At 43.1% G+C, this 20492-nt stretch overlaps 1 protein-coding gene across 6 annotated transcripts in view; it reads left to right on the top strand.

The window, feature by feature from the left end:
• Nucleotides 1-163: 163 nt before the first annotated feature.
• The window catches only part of LOC108934813 (probable E3 ubiquitin-protein ligase HERC1), a 72441-nt gene continuing 52112 nt past the window's right edge, over nucleotides 164-20492 (top strand). For 4 of the 6 annotated variants that reach the window (XM_029252599.1, XM_029252598.1, XM_029252600.1 and 1 more), the window contains exons 1-12: nucleotides 164-241; nucleotides 10957-11902; nucleotides 12253-12348; nucleotides 13435-13617; nucleotides 14530-14841; nucleotides 15066-15162; nucleotides 15381-15524; nucleotides 15634-15761; nucleotides 16414-16558; nucleotides 16901-17072; nucleotides 18229-18363; nucleotides 19430-19595. In XM_029252599.1, coding sequence (XP_029108432.1) covers nucleotides 10991-11902; nucleotides 12253-12348; nucleotides 13435-13617; nucleotides 14530-14841; nucleotides 15066-15162; nucleotides 15381-15524; nucleotides 15634-15761; nucleotides 16414-16558; nucleotides 16901-17072; nucleotides 18229-18363; nucleotides 19430-19595 — 2490 coding nt within the window. In that variant the 5' untranslated portion in view covers nucleotides 164-241; nucleotides 10957-10990. The other 2 variants (XM_029252596.1, XM_029252597.1) reach the window with 2 other exon arrangements.

The following is a 20492-nucleotide window of genomic DNA, read 5'->3' as shown; positions in this document are numbered from 1 at the left end:
AACGTATACGTGCGCTAGAGAAGTCACTGGATAAGAATTATTAAGTGGCGGGCGAACGCACTCGGGTTTGGCGTTCGGTAATCCTCGCCGGGTCTCGAGGCCGTGTCGTGACGTAATCCTGCGTCACTGACGTGGCTCAGACGTACGGTACGTGAAGGGCTCCGTTGTTTTTCATGGCAACCGACGCACGAACCGCGGTGCGCGGCTTCCAGCGCAGCCAGAGTCCTACAGGCGCGTTTCAGTGAGTAGACAGCGCTACCCCTAGTGCCGGCCAACGCGTAAAATGGCTCCTCGCCGCGCTCACTCCGCGTAACACGGTGCAGGTTATTTACGATGTCGGGAAACCTGTGTTAGCAACTTGCTGTAGAGCTGAAGTAGCTCACTAGGCGGCCACCGAGTCAGTCAGTCAGTCAGTGTATCGTCGCGAGGGGCAGCAGCTCGCGCGGTGACATTACATCAGCGCTGGGTGGGAATAGCAAAGCAGCGGCAGCAGGTATGATCTGTTCCATATAATATGGACCATATTTCATTGATAGTTGTGGGTTTACAGCCGTCGTTCCGGAGCGGTACCAAAATGTGCGTAGCGTTGCTGTTCCTCGGTTGTTTTAGCGTGACGCACGGGAGGGAGAGCTGACACCTCGGCTCGGGTAGCTAAAACTCGTGAACCGCCGGATACTAGGCGCTCAGTTTCGTGCGGCGCGCGCTGAGGTGAAACGGAACTCGCGGCACGAGCTGTCAGATGTTCGGAGACCCGCCGCCGTCCCGCAGCGATCGATGTCGTGCGCGAAGCGAAGGGAGGAGGAGAAACTCGCGAAAGGCTGAAGTCACCGTCACCGTGGTGTGTCACACAGAAATGAAACGGGACACGTTTTGAAATGTATAAAAACAGTGCAAACACGTTGCACAGACACGACATGTGCAAGTTTGATCTAATTATAAATAGTACATTTCCATTTAGCGGCGCTATGTATGTGATGGTGTGCTCCATGCATGTGATCATATGAGTGAATGTATTATTTTTGTCTCATCGTTCTCATATGGAATTTAAGGGAGCCGCCCTAATGGTGAAGCAAGCTTCGTCCACACTGGTTAATAATTCTTCCTATTTCTGATTGTTGGTCCCCCACTGGCACTGGTTAAATGACACACTCGCTCTGTGCAGTAAATAAATGTGTGACAGTAATGTAAACTGACTCTTTAAGTGCCTTTCAGTTTCTGCATTTCGGGCTGAATGTAATTTTTAGTATGTTTATGAATTATTTAACCTTTTGAGCTTTTTTGGCGCGCTGGGGAGCAGCAGGTGGCGGAGTGGTTAACGCAGTCTCCTCCTTCATGGTGGTGCTTCCTGCAAAAAACACTCTCCGCTGTATAAATGGGCAAATCATGGTGCAGTTGATTGTTTAACGCTGTATGATGCCTTGCACAGCTGTATCCAATAAAGACTAAATAATAACAACAATAATAACAACATAATACTACATACTAATAAAACAAAATAATAATAATAATAATAATAATAATAATAATAATAATAGTGGCACGGTGGCACAGCGAGTAGCACTGCTGGCTCACGGGGCCTGGGTGGGGCGAAAGAACGTGGGTTCGATCTCCGCTCAGTCGGCCTGGAGTTTGCATGTTCTCCCTGTGTCTGCATGGGTTTACTTCAGGTGCTCTGGTTTCCTCCCACAGTCCAAAGACATGCTGTTCAGGTTCCCCCATAGTGTGTCAGTGACAGAGAGAGTGTGTTCCGCTGATGTATGGATGAGTGACCCGGTGTAAGTAGTGTATCTAGCAGTGTAAGTCACCGCGGTGAATAAGGTGTGTGGGCTAGTAACACAACATAGAGTTCATTGGAAGTTGCTTTGGAGAAAAGCATCTGCTAAGTAAATAAATGTAAATGTAGTAATAATAATAATGCACCTTTTGAAATACTGGACGGCAGTACTGGGCCGCAGCCGTATGGTGTTGATCTTGTGACGAAGGGACACATCCTGGGACGGGTGGAAGGTCATCAGTGCTGCCAGACTACTGTGCCTTGGGTGCTGAGCTCTTTGGCACACAGCACTCGTGTAGTGCTGTCGAACGGGTCTCGCATTTCGCTGCTGCTTTGGAGATAATTCCACATTTTCATACATTCTAAGCAGTTGTCTTTAGCAAATTCACAGCTCTCTTCATATGCCTTCTCGATCTGTCGGGTTTCTTGCATCTCTTGTAAATTGCCAAGTTATGTAAAGATGAGGGTGGCAGGTAGGAGAACGGTTACGGACAGAGGATCGTCATCAAACTTTAGTCAAAATGTTGCAATGGCTCTACTGTTGTATCTTGGAATAAGACAAATAAGTAAAATTTCTTTGGTACCTATACTGTAAACCACAAGATTTATTTTGGATAAAAGCATCTTATATATATAAAATTAATTTTCTGATGCAGGATGAATATGACTGTTGTTGGAAACTGGATACCACTCTGTAACAGGTTGAAAATAGACTTTAGGCATTGAAAAAATATAAAATTAATCTCTGGCCACAAATTTAAAACGTGTTCCTACCGTGAATTATGTCAAAAATGAATATTGCACAATTGCTCAGTATTACTTAGTTGCTCGACAACTGAGTAACTGTATTTTGTGCTTTCAACAAAAGAAATGCCTAATAACACAAAAGAATGAGTACTTGTCATTACCCATAAGACAAACTTTAAATCTTATTCTGGAGACTTGGATAGCATACGGGTTAAGAAATCGGTAAAGTACAGGAAAGGGATTACATCTATAAATCCTTGGATTTAAATAAATCAATACTTGTAGCCTCCTTGAAGCAAGATTTTTATTTTTTGGCAAATCAGCAATATTTTTGTCAGTCTAGTCACAGTTACACATACTAAATTAGAGTTGTGTTGCTAAAAATACTGCTTATTTATTATTAATGCTGAAGTAGACCATTGTTTGTTATTCAGTGCACAGTTATGACAGTGTCATCTTTTCTTACTTTTAAGCTGGTTAATAAGCACAGTATGAATATTTACACACTTTTCAGTGTTGAGACAGGGTGAACAGGTGAGTTGGGATTGTATTATTTATTTATTTTTTTTTTGTTTGTTATACCTTCAATGTTACCTAGTAAGAGTAGTGTTTTATGCCTTGCTGATTGCAATATGTAGGGAAGTCATTATACAGCAAGAGAAAATTGTGGCGCTCTAAAATCGCTTGATAGTTACTTGATAGTGATAAAGTCTTGATAGTTACTTCTTAGTATTTGCAAGTATTATTAGTAACATGTAACCCAAGTTGCATTTATCTTTGGATCTGCATATTGTAAATAATCTAGCTGAAGTGACAGGGTGCAGTGGGTTGTATTTATTTCATATCTGTACCTACAGGTTGGGTGTATGCGTGCAAACATTTTATATCTGTATATATGAATTTTATCTGCGTATGTATGCGTGTGTGTACATGTACAGATTTTATGTTAAATACGTATGTGTGTAAACACCTTGATATTTTTTTTATACAGATGAAACTGAATGAGCAGTGCAATAATAAATACCTAAGTGTGTGTTTCGTGTATGGGCTAATCCGGGAGGTAGGTACGCTTCTGCCAGGTCGTGTTTTGCAGTAACAGTGTCCGACTTGTGAAATGCAGCTATTGTGTAATCTCTCCCTCGATAAGCTGAGGTGGATCATGGGTGAAATTTTTCTTGCTTCACTTGGAGCCTCTGTTAAGAAATGCCCTTAAACCTTTAAAATGTCTTAATGTGTCAAATGGTTGATTCTGGATAGCAGAATACTGCTTTAATTGTCATTTATAACTTTGCAAGCTATGATCATCCAAAAACTTAATTTCTGAGGAGTGAACCTTTAAACGTTAGAATCCAAATAGCAAGTGTATGAAGCAGCATCTGAAGTTAGATATTTTTAAATAAGTAACATTACTTTTTGCATTCGTTTTCAGCAGGATATTAGATGTGCCTGGAATTAATTGTCTGTATGTGCTGGCCTTGACTGTTTTTCTAGCATGTATTGCGTAAAAGGTAAAATAGTTAAGTAAGGGCAATATAATCATTAAGAGGATAGAATCTCCATGACAACTGGCGTAGATGGCTGTGATAAATGTATTTGTTGTTTCATTGAATATTTTGTGTGTGTTTTGCTTTTAAGAAGGTTAACACAAGCTATCAACACACAATCATTACAAACAACCTGAAAAATTATTATGTTATATTTTTTGATTTAGCAGACACTTTTCTCCAAAGTGGTTTGCAGTGAGTACTATCTGGCTGATATCTTTTCACCCAAGCTGGTTTACACGGGTAGATACACTAGAGTATACTACCTACAGTTAATAAAAATACCTTTTTAACCAAGAAACATTTTACAGTTGGAAAAAATAAGAAAACAATGAGATGGTAATACGGTAGTGGAAATATAGCCGTTGAACATTCGACGTGGTTCCAGGAAGACAAAAATCAGTGAGTCCAAGCAATTTTTCTTTGAGCATTTGAACACAAAGTGAGCTTGGTCAATGGAAAGGCACCGAAGCATGCAAGTAAGGGCATACAATTTATTTTACTGTTCAAGAAGTGTCCCGAATGTGTAAGGTGTTTTGTCCATCAGGAGAAGCTCGCTGACCCCTAGGTCCCTGGCGTTCTGCATGTGCTACCTGGTCCTTTTTTCGTTGAGTTTCTGGGTAGGGTAGATATCAGCATTTAGCTGCAAGCTGAAGGTGAGTAAAGTCTGTTCTCCCACAGTTGAAATGTTCCTGTGACACCTTGAGTTCTGGGAGCAACACAGTGTTATTTGGGAAATGCTCGAGTGTACCTCTGAAGGACACCAAGCGCGGAATCAGGTCGGTAGGGCTGGACTCTGATAGAAGTGCAACAGGCAGGCCGACCCAAGGACCATGATAAGAGGTCAGCAGACAGGTAGGAGGATTGCTGTCTCAATCGATCACAAAGCGAGTTGTCGGTGAAGGACAAAGCAAGGCCGGTAACTAGCGATGACTGAGGATTGTACTGAGGAGGCTTTGAAAGACAACAAGAGGGTTGGTATTTGAGCCAGGCAAAGAGACATCAAGACTCCTTACTGACTGCACTCTATATAGAGCTCCGAATAATCTACACATGATAATTAGATACATCTCCTGTCCCCTTTGCAAGTGAAACTCCATTGCGGTGGCGCCGCTATGTCTGCCGCAGCACTGCTGGCAGGGTGTGCACCTTATAGGCGGTCTTTAATTTTTGCAAATGTCCATACTTTCGTTTGATTGAACAGATCCAGGGTGTTGCTTCCGGAAATGCCGGTGTAAAATATTAACACGAGGCAGTAGCTTGATCTGAAAAAATATCTTTGTCACTTGCTACAGAGAAGAAATATTAGTAGCTATTAAAATACCATATCTGTGTATCATCTCCCTCTCAGTTCCTCTGGCACAGCTGCGAAATAGCTAAAAATTTGAACGCTGCTATCCGTTTTGCTGGACGAAAATAAAAAATATCTTTCAGCTGTTAAAGGGGAACTGAAGCAGATGCAAATAATTAGCGTCTGAAGATGAAATAATTAGTGTGCTGTTTTATTGCTGTAGGCTAAAAAGAGTGTTTTTTTTTAATACATTACTGCTGTATGAAGAAAAAAGACGATTAGTTCGAGTTTACTGGTAACTCAGCTCTAATTTCATGAAAATTTATCCTGCCACTTTTCATAGTCCTCTTTGTTTACAGTGTGCCTGCCTGTTGTTTTTTCGTACAGCTTGGTTATATTTTAGCTGATGTGGAATGTATTAAGTGAATTGTTTCTGCTTACAGAACAACATCACAGGATGCCTTTGGCCGCCAGAAGAAGGGTAGTAAGAGTTAAGCTGAATGTGATGGTATGACGTGATCGCACGGGCAGCTGAGCAGTGCTGGAGCGGCACTATGACTATTTATTTATAAATGAACAGAGGTTGGCCTTCCCTTATGGTCTGTCTCAAGTCCATAGGGTTTCTTTACTGCCACCATCAGTTTCGTGTGTCTGTGAACTACAGTGGCATCTTTACCGGGAATCGCACTAAAAATGATCTGCCGTGTCATTTTAGTATTTTTAAAGCACGGGTTTAATAATTAGACAGCTCACGTTTTAAAAAACAGTTGGCGATTTTGTATTAAACTGCCTTGAAGCTGCATTTAAACAAAACATTGTGTTCCAGCAAATTTCAGTGCTGATAGCAGCTTTTTCCTCAAAGACTGTGCATTTGAGGAACTGCGCTACTCAGTTGGGCGTTTAATCACTTGAACCCAAGATTACGGAGTTATTCCAGCTGATTATCACGTCACAGTAGCTGAATGTACGAAGCCAGATGACCTAATTTGGCACCCGCCGGAGGCGGGGTTGGGTGGGGTAGGGAGGGGATGACTTCAGCAGGGCTTCTGGTATACGGCTCGCCGTGATGCTCATATCCCAGCGGACAGGCCTGGGGAGGTGACCCTTCTGCTTGCCACGAATCTGTCAGTGTCGTTTCAAAACAGAACTCTACACGCAGAGAGCATATGCGTGACAGGTGTGACACAAGTAGTTCATTGATAAAGAAGTACAGATAAATCCTGTGTGGAAATGCAGGTTGTCTCTTAGTGATCATTATTATTATTTGTAATAATAATTACTGCAACTTGTTAATGGATGGCTCCACCCAGAAATGGTACAGTGAAATGCCAGTAGATGTGCAGTTGGTAATGCCAGAGCGGTTTTGGATCTCGGGTGCAATCCCAACTCTTTGTGCGAAATTTGTGTCCTCGTCGCGTTCGCCTGGGTTTCTGCACACAGTCAAATGATATGCAAAGAAGAGGGCAATGCGGAACCACTTCCGTACCCTCCCTTACTTTGGAATCATGGGAAGTTAACTTTGTCTGAATGTCACCCTCTTTCACCTGCTTCATTTGTTTACTACTTCATTTCATGAGCAGCACTGTGGCAGAGTTATTAGCTCTTTTGTTTCACAGTGCCTGGGTGGTGCGAGAGGATGTGGGTTTTGATCCCCGCTCAGTCAGTGTGGAGTTTGCATATTCTCGTGTCTGCATGGGTTTCCTACGGGTGCTCCGGTTTCTTCCCACAGTCCAAAGACATGCTGTTCAGGTTCAGTCATAGCGTGTGAGTGACAGAGAGAGTGTGTTCCACGAAAAGTAAAGCACGGAGGTTCTCGGTTCTGGCTCCGTTGTGGTGGAATGACCCCCCCCAATCAGAACTGCAAAAACTCCTGTCTACATTCAAGAAGAGTCTGAAAACTCACCTTTTCCAGACTCACTTCGCCTAACATCTCTCCAACTCACATATGATGTAAATGTTCATGCACCGTAACTTCATGATCATCCCCAGATATGCCTTTACGCAGCCTTTACTCCGGCGTTTGATTGTGCACCTTATTTAAAAAGAAAAAAATATGTAGGAACTTGATCAGGGTTAGCCAGTCCTGTGTTTTATGCGCCTACTTGAGCAATGAACATCGGTACATCAAGTGGAAAGTAACAAACTAGGTCTACTTAAGAATCGCATGTCTGCAGCTATGTCTCTTTCTTCTGATGTAATGCACAAATTGTATTTTCGCCGAGATGTACGTCGCTTTGGAGGAAAGCATCTGCTAAATGAATAGATGTAAATGTGCTGTATCTAGCAGTGTAAGTCACCTTGTTGAATAAGGTGCGTGGGTTGATAACACTGCATAGAATTCGTTGGAAGTTGCTTTGGAGAAAAGCGTCTGCTAAATAAATAAATGTAATGTAATCTAGCTGTGTGTTTGGCTATCGAATTGAATCCACCTAAATCTATGTGGAATTTGCATGAGGTTTATCCCACAGTCCAAATAAGTGGTTGAGTTGAATTTTGCTAAATCTAAATTCCCCTTAGTACGTGCAACTGTGTGTGTGCTCCATTGCTATGTTTTATACAAAAAGTGAGGGAACGCTATCAGTGTGGATAGTTTACACTGTCATTTCTAAGGCTGTGAACCTCAGTGAAACCAAGGTCAGAGCCATTCACACGGAGAAAGTATGGAACAGTGGGCACGCCACTTAAAAGTTGACGTCCTTCGAATATCTCTGCATAAACAAGGCGAAAAATCATTACTAGCTCTAAAAGAACCCCTTAACAACAACCCCTATACCAGCTTCCAGGGAGCTGGAGGAATCTTCTGCCTCAGCTCATGTCGGTGTTCATGACTCCACATCAAGAGACACGTTGCGCAAAAATACGACGCGAGATTGTGTCATAAATGATAAAAAGCTTCTAATATTCGTCAAAAAGCACCTGGGTGTCTCTCAAGACTGTTGGAAGAATGTTCTGTGGACTGATTAGTTGAAAATAAAATGTTTTGAGTGATAAGGGCTCTGTTACCTTGTCACAGTGCTTTATGTTGATAATGTAGTCTCACAAAGCTCATAAAGTTAAGAAGGTGTCCTGGAGGCAGATGGCTGTTTTCGACACTGTTCTGAATGGGCTGAGTTTTTATAAAGGAAATCAGTTATTTGTGTACTCTTCAAACACAGAAATCAAATAATTTCCCGTCTGGACTACTGCAGCTCTGTCTTGTCTGGCCTTTCTGCTATCCTGTATCAGAATGCTGCTGCACGAGTTGTTTGACTTGCCAAAGCATCCCCATGAATCACCTCTACTCGTTTCTTTGCACTGGTTTCCAATAGCTTCCCGGATCAAATTTAAGACCCTGGTTATGGCCTACAAATGTATCAGTAGACTTGCTCCCAGCTATTTACAGGACTTGATCAACTGCTACAGCCCAACCAGACCGCTTCATCTACTTCTGCCCACTTGGTGGTCCCGTGCATGAAAGGTGGAGGTTCTCAGTTCTGGTTTCGTTGTGATGGAATGACCTCCCCCTCTCACTCAGAACTGCTGAATCTCTGTCCACATTTATGAAGGGTCTGAAAACTTGCCTCTTTCACTCATTTCACCCATGATCTCTCAAACTGATGTAAGGTGTAAATGTTCATGCATTTACATTACATTTACATTTATTCATTTAGCAGGCACTTTTGTCCAAAGCGACGTACATCTCAGCAAAAGTACAATTTATGCATTATGTTAAGAGAAAGAGACATAGCTGCAGACATGAAAGTCTCAAGCAAAACTAATTTGTTCCCTACCACTTGCTGTACCAAGGTTCATCGTTCAAGTAGGTGCATAAGACACAGGATAGACAAATCCTGATACCCTCCCACAATTTTTTTTTTTTTTTTTTTTTTTTTTAATATAAGATATGCAAATGAGCAGTACAATACCAGAGTAATGGCTGAATAAAGGTTGTATCTGGGGATGCTTCTGGAGTTAGGATGGTGAACAGTTACACCACAGATGATCTGAAGACATCTTGGGCAAAGTGGATCTGGAAAAGGTGGGTTTTCAGACCCTTCTTGAAAATAGACAGAGTTTCCGCAGTTCTGAGTGACAGGGGAGGGTCATTCCACCACAACGGACCCAGAACCGAGAACCTCCGAGCTTTGCCTTTCATGCACGGGACCACCAAGCGAACAGAAGTAGATGAGCGAAGGGGCCTGGTTGGGGCGTACCGGTTGATCAAGTCCTGTAAATAGCTGGGAGCAGTTCTATTGATGCATTTGTACACAGTAACCAGGGTTTTGAATTTGATACGGGCAGCCATAGGAAGCCAGTGTGGAGAGATGAGTAGAGGAGATACATGGGAGCGCTTTGGCAAATTAAACACAACTCGTGCAGCAGCACTTTGTAGAAGCTGCAGAGGTTTCATGGCGTTAGCAGGAAGGCCACACAGAAGAGAGTTGCAGTAGTCCAGACGGGAAGTCACCATGGCCTGGACAAGTAATTGGGCGGAGTCAGTAGTGAACTGTAACTTTATGTTCTTGCCCAGATAAGCCTTTACACAGCCGCTACTCTGGTATTGTACGTAAATGTTTGCGTACCTTCAGAAAAATACTTTTTGTAGGAACATGATCAGGATTAGTCTATTCTGAGTTTTATGCACCTACTAGTGCGATGAACATCGTCGCGTAAAGTGGAAAGAAACAAACTACCCGAAGAATCACATGCCTGCAACTATGTCTCTCTTTCTCCTAATGCAATTCAGAAATTGTATTTCTCTGAGATGTAAGTCACTTTGGAGAAAAGCATCTGCTAAATGAATAAATGTAAATATCTGGTATATAAAAGTATTTTTTTTTTTTAAGTTTGGAAGTGAAGTTTGTTACCCTGGGTCCTTGTGTTATCAAGAGTGGTGTTACAAATTTCCCAAGATAAAGGAATTTCCAGTTTTACGCAAATTTTCTCCGCCAGTCTATTTTCCGAAATGTCTGCTTCAGACCAAAAGTTGCCTGCATTTCCGCAACCAGCCACTAGTTGGCAGTAAAATGCACTCAGACAATAGGAGTGAAAGACTATTCATTTCACTTCCACATTGTTTACATTAAATTATTTAAATTTAAATGTTATTTCAATTAATTTGAAGTTAATAAAAGCCTTAGTTTTTTCCTCAAACCTCTGTCAGTGGTTCTTACTGAACTCATGAATAAATCAAGGGATGTTTGTGTTGGATAGCTTTTATTAGTGTTTTATTAGTTGTCACTTGGTGGTAGAATTGGATTTATAAGCAAATCGAATTACAAACTTTTGTGACTGCTGGTCCCTGTTGTATTTTTAAGGTGAGGAGTTAGTGTAGTTTCTTGTTTCTCTGTGAAGCCACTATGCTGTAGTAGTGGGCTCAGGATTCCATTATCAGGATTCGTCTATCCTGCGTTTTATGCACCTACTCGAGCGATGAACTTCGGTGCATCAAGTGGAAAGTAACAAACTAGGTCTACTTAATAATCACATCTGCAGCTATGTCTCTTTCTCCTAATATAATGCACAAATTGTATGTTCGCCGAGATGTATGTCGCTTTGGAGAAAAGCGTCTGCTAAATGAGTAAATGTAACTGTGGTGCTGTTTTTGTGTGTTCCCACAGCTAACCTTGCCCAGGTGCCCGATGATGATTAGAAATGGTGCCTTGCCAAACCCATGTGATGCTGAAGTGGCAGGAGCACCTGAACAGCTCCTGGGCAGCGGAGGACGGCGTCCGGGCAGCCACTCGCCTCGGTGCTGCCACTCTCTATGCTAAGCTCCTCCAGAACAAGGAGGTGGTGGGGCTCGCGCAGCCAGTGCAGGACCTCATTGGCCCAAGGCTTCCAGACTTCCAGTATGAGTCCAGCGCAGCGGAGGAGCGCGAGTGTTACCTCGCAGCTCTCCTGCACAGCCAGCGTTGCCTGGCCCAGCGTGCCCTGGCTCACGCGCCCTATGCCCTCTCCCTGCACCACAGGCTGGCTGTCCTCCGACGCGTGTACTATGCCCTGCACAGCAAATACCACGACCGCTTCCGTACTGCCCCGCCATCCCGTGGGGTGTCCGGCGCCGATGGCGGAGCCACCGAACCTGCCTCGGAGCCCTGGGTCCCAGGGCCGAAGACGAAGTCCGGCACGGACGTGCTCATCGAGATGGGTGTGAGGACAGGCCTTAGCCTGCTATTTGCCCTCCTGCAGCAGAACTGGCAGCGGGCTCGTCTGGAGCCCGGTCTGGAACTGTGCAGTGACGTGCTGGCCACTGCGGCGTCCGTGCTCTCCTCTCTCCCGCCGCTTTCGCTGGCCAACGAGAGCAAGATCCCCCCTGTCGGCCTGGACTGCCTGACACAGGTGTCCGATTTTTTGAAGAGGACGTCTGTGAGTGGCTCGGGGGCGGACCGGGTGGGCCGCAGGCTGGCTCTGGAGCTGCTACTGGGCTTGGCAGTGCAGAGAGGCTCTCTGCGCTTCCTGTTGGAGTGGATGGAAGTGGCACTGGCTGCCGCGGGATCGGACTCTGAGGGGGGGATCGGCCATCAAGTGATCCATCAGACCTTGGTGCAAATGAGGCAGTGTGCGGTACGTGTACGTCTTGCTTCATTCTTTGTTAAAATTTTATATCTGGCTCAGTAGGTCTACAGTTGATGTGAAGAAACTATTAAGAACATGAATTGTTTGTAACATTAATACTGCTATAAAAATAATACTATTGTACTGTCAGTTTTCTGTGCTGCCGGTGTGGATTTGCGCCCTCCCACTCTTTGCTGTTTCCACTGGGGTAATGATCCATGGGATTATTTAATTTAAGATGAAATATTTTATTTCAGACACATTCCTTCATATTTGTGTCACTGCCACACATTAAGATGCTTATAGGACTAATTGGAGCCTCAGCAGAAAGTGAGTGATAACGGAAACCCTTCCCTCAGGGCGTCCGTGGTGACTCCGTCAACACTCAGCAGCTGAAGAAGGATGTAGATGGACACTGCAGCCTTACACACGTGACGCTCTGTCTCTTTGAGGAGGTTTGTGGTTTCATGTGTTCTTTGGCCTTAGTGGGCATTTTCTAAACTCTTTTTTTTTTTTAAAACTTTTGCTTGGCTTGTAATAATCCTTTTCAAATTGTTAGTCTATAATAAGGAGATCATTCTGTTGCTGTCATAAAAATTCCTCACCACTGGAGAAGGTTGCGCTTTCATCTAAACCTTTCACTCTTGTGTGGAAGCTACCAGATTTTTACTGAGGTCGTGGCAGTAGCTTGGCCGTATGACGCTGGATCCAATCGTGTGTTTGTGAAATGCTCTACAGTGTAGGAGGTCTTTAGTGCATGTCACTCTTTGTGTCACTTTACTCCACATGATATGTCATTAGACTCACAGATGGGTGCATCTTAAGGTCATCTCCAAAGTTGTAAAACCAGAAATAAGTGTTTTTCAATCTTTTTATTGAAATTTTTAAATATGTGACCGTAAAGTGCAGTGGTACAGATCTTTTACAGTACGGTATGTGTTTTCGACAGCAATAAGAAGGCTTCTTTACTGTTGCCTACTGCTATTCCTACACTGTATTCATTGTGCTACCTTAGGGTACCTACAGCATCCTAAAAATGTACCCTGAACTAGTAACTTACTTATTTTTAAACCTGAAAAGTAAAGGATAAGTATGGAAAGTTCTTTATAGTGATGATTAGATAAGGAGAGTAAGATGAATATGATATGTAGTGGATGATGTCTCCACGCAGCATCGATGGCCCCTTCATCTATGTTAGATGTGTGTGCTGCTAGTGTCTTGTGCAACTTGTGGATTTGGAGTGTGACGCAAGTTTTGTTTCTCCTCTGCTTATTCATACCAAGTATCTGTAAAACTTGACCAAACTTAACCTAAGGCACTGATGGAAAGTTGAGTTGAATGCTTTCTGAGTTAATTATGTAATATGAGTACATGCTCATGGCATTCTCATTATTTCGTATTAAAAAAATAGTCCCACTGTATGTTGTTTTGCTGTAAGCTGTACTTTTTCAACCATGTTAGCGTTTTCAAGGGGCATGAGAGTATCTGCCAATGCGTTCTTACGTGACATGAATAAGAGGTACGGATGTGTCTCTCCACAGATATGTAACCTGGCATCCAACTGTCTGTGCTACTGTAGCACGGGCTCTTCCTCGTCCGGTGGGGAAACTGACACTGTCCTAGTATACGTGTGGGGCAGCAACAGCAGCCATCAGCTGGCTGAGGGCACGCTGGAGAAGATTTTGCAGCCCAAGCTGGCCCAGGGTTTTAATGATGCCCAAATGGTAAGTGTGACAGTGTGCATTTATACTTTTTCATCACTTGTCCTTACAAGTAAAGTTTGTTTCAACAAGAATATTAATTGACATTTCTTCCATTTTTCAGTGGAGATGCTGCATAACACAACAGAACAGAATTTTTCAGAGTTCTTGGTTATGTCGAGTTTAGAGTTTACTGATCACAAAAATATCACTAGTTCTTCTTGAGTCTCAGTTTGGTACTTTGCAGCCATTGCTGGATTCTAGAAGGCGTGAGAACATTTTAGAAAGGATCAGATGTTAAAAGGTACTGGAATTTTCGGTGCTCGGAATCTGGCGCCGAAATTTGCCGATTTCAAAAATGTGGAATATTTTTGTAAAAACTGACATGTAGTACGAATTAACACCGAAAGTATGCATAATATAACAAAACTAAATGGAAAATGCAAAAAAAATCTACCCAGTAAAATTTTCTTAAGTTGTGCAATTTTTTACATATTTTTGTTGTTGGTGATGTTAGAAGGGGGACGCGGTGGCGCAGTGGGTTTGGCCGGGTCCTGCTCTCTGGTGGGTCTGGGGTTCGAGTCCCGCTTGGAGTGCCTTGCGACGGACTGGCGTCCCGTCCTGTCCCCCCCCAGCCCTATGCCCTGTGCTGCCGGGTTAAGCTCTGGCTCCCCGCGACCCCGTATGGGACAAGCGGTTTCAGTCGATGTGTGAGATGTTAGAAACTCTTAATTTACAAATCCCAATTTCATGTTATTCCTAATTGGGGAAATATGTATGAATATGAATATTGCTCTGAATCTTCTGCAGATACGCTAAATTAGCAACTTGTTACTTAGAATCCATGAGTTTGTGTTGTACCAAAACATTTTAATCCCACTCTTGAGCAGGATTTTGTATTAGTGTGGCTGGCTGAGATTGCTGTCCTCTCCGCAGATCGAAGCAGGGCAGTACTGCACGTTCTCGGTGTCAGCCGACGGCTCGGTGAAGGCCTGTGGGAAGGGAAGCTACGGGCGCCTCGGACTTGGCGACTCCAATAACCAGTCCGTGCCTAAGAAACTGGTACTGGATCCACCCCGGAGCATGCGTAAGGTGTCCTCCTCCAAGGGCTCAGACGGCCACACGCTGGCTGTGACCGGCGAGGGCGAGGTGTTCAGCTGGGGGGATGGAGACTATGGCAAGCTGGGCCATGGAAACAGCGCCACTCAGAAATATCCCAAGATCATCCAAGGACCGCTGCTTGGCAAGGTGAGAATAAACACTGTCCTTTGTCATTTGGAACACCAAAAGTCTGTGTTTTGACTGTCGGGATAATCAGTTTCTTCATTGCACCTCTTCAAGGATGGATTTAAAAAAATACTTTTCAGATTTTGTCAGTTCTGAGGTGGCCCTATTCTTAAGACAAATTAATTAAATTTTTTTTTTATTATTATTTTATGCGGCGCTACAGACTGTTTTTCTTCGCCCGGCAGGTGGTGGTTTGTGTCTCGGCTGGATACAGACACAGTGCGGCCGTGACTAATGATGGCGAGCTGTATACCTGGGGAGAGGGGGACTTTGGCAGGCTTGGTATGTGCCTCTTAGTACACAGTCCATCAGATTTATATTAGATATGGGTCCACGAGCACAAGCAGCGTAATGGATTTATGAGGTGGTTGTGAACAAGTTTTCAACACTGCTAAACAGAGTGAAAGGCTGAAGTTACCACAATAGATAAGCTGCTTTCATAATTGTCTCACTAAAGTAAGTCACAGAGTGTGTTATTGATTTTTGCTGTTTTGCTGCAGGTCACAGTGACAGCCACAGTCGAAATGTCCCCACCTTGGTGAAGGACATCAGCGGTGTGGGCCAAGTGGCTTGTGGCAGCTCTCACACCATTGTTGTGTCTCAGGACGGGCGCACCGTGTGGTCTTTCGGAGGGGGAGACAATGGTACTTGCATGGTACTCGCGGGGAGGGTTATGACGAGGTTGAAATACGTGGCATTCTGACTTTGTGAGCGATATTTTTTTTTTTTTTTTCTTTCCCATTTGTGTGCCAGGTAAACTTGGCCATGGAGACACAAATCGTGTGTACAGGCCCAAGGTGATAGAGGGGCTGCATGGGTACATCGTCAGGAAAGTGTGTGCTGGAAGTCAGTCCTCTCTGGCTCTGACCTCTGCGGGCCAGGTGTGTACAGACCCGCATCCGGGGTGTGCGGTGATGTTGACGACGACGATCATGACGACTATTGTGCCTTTTTCTTTGCTTAGACAACATTTTTATACAATATGGATATTTTATTTGATTAATTACATTGCTTCAGAGTGACTGCTGAGTGCCTCACCATGGACTTGGCTTTACTTTCGTATTGAGATAATGTGTCCTCAGCCCCTCTGCAACCTGCTGCTCATATGATGAAAGTGATGAAAATAGAAATTTGTGAAAATGACTTTTATCGCTTAACTTTGACTAGAGTGTGTATTTTTTCTGGAGTACAGTGAATGCTGGAAACAATGACAGCATGTAGCATACTGGTTAGAGCTGTAGCCTTGCACTCAAAGGACCCGGGTTTGAATCCCACCTCCTACTGTAGTCCTCTTGTGTAAGATACTTACCCTGATTTGCTCCAGAAGAAATTACCTGGCTGTGCAAATGAGTAAATAACAATAAGTATCTAAACTTTTGTACATTGCTTTGGAGAAAAGCGTCAGCTAAAAGAATAAGTAAATATTAATATGCACAGTATAGGTTATAAATCTTAAGTCTTTTTTTCCCATCTTTCTTGATGATTAATGTTAGCTGATAGGTATTGATGTGTCTTACTACTGTTCTTGTCCAGGTGTTTGCATGGGGCTGTGGTTCCTGTCTGGGGTGGGGATCTTCTGAAACGACATTGCTGAGGCCCAGGATCATTGAGGAGCTTAGTGTGACCAAGATTATTGACATCTCCTGTGGGGACAGTCACTGCCTAGCCCTTACTCATGGTAAGGGAGCACTTTCCAGTTGGGTGCTGACTTTGACTCTTTTTGAATTATTTATGCTACAACAATGCAGAATTTAGTCTTAATTTCTTATTATTATTGTTGTTATTTACATTGTAGTTATTAATGTTCAGTACTTTCTAGGATTATAACAAGTATTACGTTATCTCCAGAGATGGCAACTTTTATGACATAGCCTGTGCTTTTAACCACTGTACCACCTGCTTTTTGGGAATTTATTCCAATTAAAACAGAGAAGTGAGTTAGTACTTGTACTATGACCTTGGGAGGCATTTGTATAATTCAATATTTGTATATATGCTCCTTTTTGTTCTTATGCTTTAGAAAATGAAGTGTATGCCTGGGGCAACAATGCCATGGGTCAATGTGGGCAGGGTCATACGTCAACACCAGTGAACAAACCCAAAAAGGTCATCGGTTTGGAGGGGGTGTCTATCCAACAGATCACCGCTGGAACCTCCCACAGTCTGGCCTGGACCGCGGTCCCCACTGATAGGTACCTTTACTACGAAGACATTTTTGTAGAAATTACATTTCTTTTTTTTTCTTCACAGCTTCTGGTTTCACTGATATAATTCATGAAGTACCTTGCTATATACAATACAAGTTATACTGTGCAAAATGCAGAAAATTTATATATGCAGATAAATAGTCTTCAATTTCCAAAGGAATCTGTAGCCTTTTAGTTCACTTTTATTCATTTAACTGATGCTTTTCTCCAAAGTGACTTGGTGTTAATCTACCTACAATTATTTACCCATTTATAAGCTGATTAATTTTACTCCAGCAATTTAGGGCAAGTACTTTGCTCAAGGGTATTTTAGCTGGAGGTGGGATTCAAACCTGCAAACTGTGGGTCCAAAGACAGTAGATCTAACCACTATGCTACCAGAGCCCTCATCTGTCTTTCAGCCAGTGCTGAGTCTCTTTAAATTTTTTACTCCTCCTCTACCCTGAGCTGCTGTACACAGGAGTAACACACCACACAGTGCGCTGTTCAGTCTGTCCAACCACACAGCTTGTGGCCGTATTGGGAGTAGAGAATAGAGACCTATGCAGAGTAATACATTTTGCAAAAGCCTTTGTGAGACAGTTTGTCCTTTTCCCTTGTTGTTGTTGTTGTTGTTGTTATTATTATTATTGTCTTACTTAATTTATGCTTTCATCCAAAGGAACCTGCAACATTTCACTCACTTTTCCAGCTTGTTTTTATCTGCGGCAGTTTAGGATAAGTACTCTGCTTAAGGGTACTACAGCAGGAGTGGGGACTGGGGTGAGATTTGCGGTCTTCGGGTTACGAGTCTATGTCTGTAGCTCTATTGCTACGTCACAGAACCGGTTCTTATTGGTTAGTGCCAGAAAGAACGTTAATTTTGTTCATCTGAAAATGTGTTCTTGTGCCGCATCGCTGCGTGCAAAGCAAAAATCAGCCTGTGTGTTCTACTCCATTCCAAAGCTTTTAAGCCTATGAATTTTCATCAGAACTCTCAGTCAATATCTGAGATGTTTTCTCGGTTCCTTTCCACTGAAAACCTCATTAGTGTATCAGCATTTCATCCACTCCTCGCGATTTATGTGCACTGCCTTTCAGACTGAAATGGAGCACTCAGGGTGCGTAAAATGGCCATTGATTAGCTTTTTGTGTTTTACAGGCAGCTTGTGGCTTGGCACAGGCCTTTCTGTGTGGATCTTGAGGAGAGCACGTTTGCTTATTTGCGGGGCTTCCTGGAGCAGTACTGCGATGGGATCAGCTCTGACACTCCTCCTGCCCCCTTCCCCTCTAAGAGGTAAGGCACCGCGGACATCCAGGTCTGCACGGTATAGTACATTATAGCTAATTGTTAGAGGTTGCTGACCCCTCCCTTGACAGTTGTACCACATTTCTCCAGCCTGACTTCAATGAAGTGAATTGAGTACCATGCTTTACTGGGCATGATGGTAAAATCCCTCACAGGATTTTAGGCTGTGAGCTTATGATCATAAATTGAACTCCTTAAACAGCATATTCAAAGTTCTGCCTAAGGCACATTTGTTAATGTTTCAAGTTAAAAACATCTTTATTGCTCTGAAACTGTCAGATATAAATTTTTTTTTTTTTTTCCCCTTTCCATCAATAGTTCCTACAGTATATTCAGTAATTAATATTCCCGATGTCAACAAAAACATTTGCATCTACTTTTTTGTCTTTACTTTTTGCACGTATTTACATGTAATGAGCATTTTCTCATGGTACTTTCTGTTCCGAAAGATGTCTTTCCCTCCAAGTGTTGACTGTCTTGCAAATAAAGCTGCTTCAGCAGTTGACTGTAAACACATCTGAGAGATTAGTAATGGAAAAACAGAGCAACCTTTTCTGCCCTCATGCAATGAAAAAAAGAGACTCGTTCATAACTGCTGTTATTAGATTATAGTTTCAAAATTTTGTTTAATGCAGGTAGCTGAAAATGAAAATTTTTTGCAACTGTTAAGCTGTCTGTATTTCTGAGCTGTACAGTGCAAGCCCAAAAATGTTAATCGCTAGCTTGAAAATGTGAAAAAAATTCTGAATTAGTGATGCCTCAAATGTAGAAATGTGTAAGTGAATGTAAATAACCTTGCCTTCAAACCAAGCTTTGCCTTTGACCAGCTAAATGATGGCTAATAATAATGGTGGCACTCCTGGGCTGTCCAAGTGGATGTGGGTTCGAGCCTTGTGCAGTCTGTAGAGTTTGAATGTTCCTCCCGTGTTTGTGGTGGTTTCCTTCCACAGTCCAAAGACATATTTGTGGGGAATAGGTGACTCCCCTTAATGTGTGTATATCCTTTCCGTACATTTTGCTGCTGGTTTGAAATCAAATCCCTTTGCCTTTTCAGGGAACACCATCAATTCTTACTCCTGTGCATGAAGCTACTGTCCATACATCTTTCCTTGGCCCACGCGGGGGGAACAGGGGCCACTGTGCTTGGGGCCCAGGGGAGGCCTCTACGAAACCTACTCTTCAGGCTTATTGACTCCAGCATACCTGATTCCATTCAACAGGTAGTGTAAAATGTACCTGTCTCCTCCAGAGGTCTCAAATGAATAGATTAGCAAAGTGGACTTAAATTTGACCATTTGTAAAGCTATATGGTACATTACAATAAAAAAAGAAAAAAATTACGGTTTTGCTGGCAGTGATCACAGTAGCAGTTTTGCATAAAATGTTTTATGCATTTGGAAATTGTAAAAGTCATTTTTTGGGTAAAAATGTTGTTTGTTAAATAAACAAACAAACAATTTTTGTTAAGACAATGAACATTATGGCAATGATTACTGCTGTCACAGCCCCAGACTGTCTTCCTGTGCCACTTATCAAAGATTGCATCGACAATGTTGGCTTGGATAAGTATGTGACCAGGTTAGATCTTTTAAAAGGTTATTGATATCCCTCTGCTTTCAAAGTTGGTCATTCCACGGGGACGGCACTTCTGGCGGTGTCTGATGCTCTCCAGTTGGCTAGAGCCGCCTCCCTCTCCTTGGTCCTTATCCTCCTTGATCTGTCTGCAGCGTTCGACATTGTCAACCACCGGATTCTACTGTCCTCTCTTAGTCTGCTTGGGATCAAAGGAGCGGCACTAAGATGGTTTGAGTCCTACCTATCTAACAGATCCTATCAAGTGGTCTGGCAGAGCTCACGTTCTTCTCCTCTACCTCTCTCAACCGGTGTCCCGCAGGGATCGGTACTGGGTGCTTTTCTCTTCTTGATCTGTACCTCCTGCCTCGGTCCAGTCATAGCCTCCCATGGGTTCTAATACCATTGCTACACTGATGATACTCAGCTCTTCCTCTCCATTCCACCTGGAACATCAGACATTTCTGCACGCATTGATGCCTGCCTGTCAGACATCTCTGCTTGGATGTCTGATCATCACCTCCAACTCAACCTCTCCAAAACAG

The sequence above is a fragment of the Scleropages formosus genome, chromosome 6, assembly GCF_900964775.1.
Source record: "Scleropages formosus chromosome 6, fSclFor1.1, whole genome shotgun sequence".
Classification (NCBI taxonomy): Eukaryota; Metazoa; Chordata; class Actinopteri; order Osteoglossiformes; family Osteoglossidae; genus Scleropages; species Scleropages formosus.
Note: the sequence above shows the minus strand (reverse complement) of the source record. Positions and strands in the feature narration are given on the sequence as shown.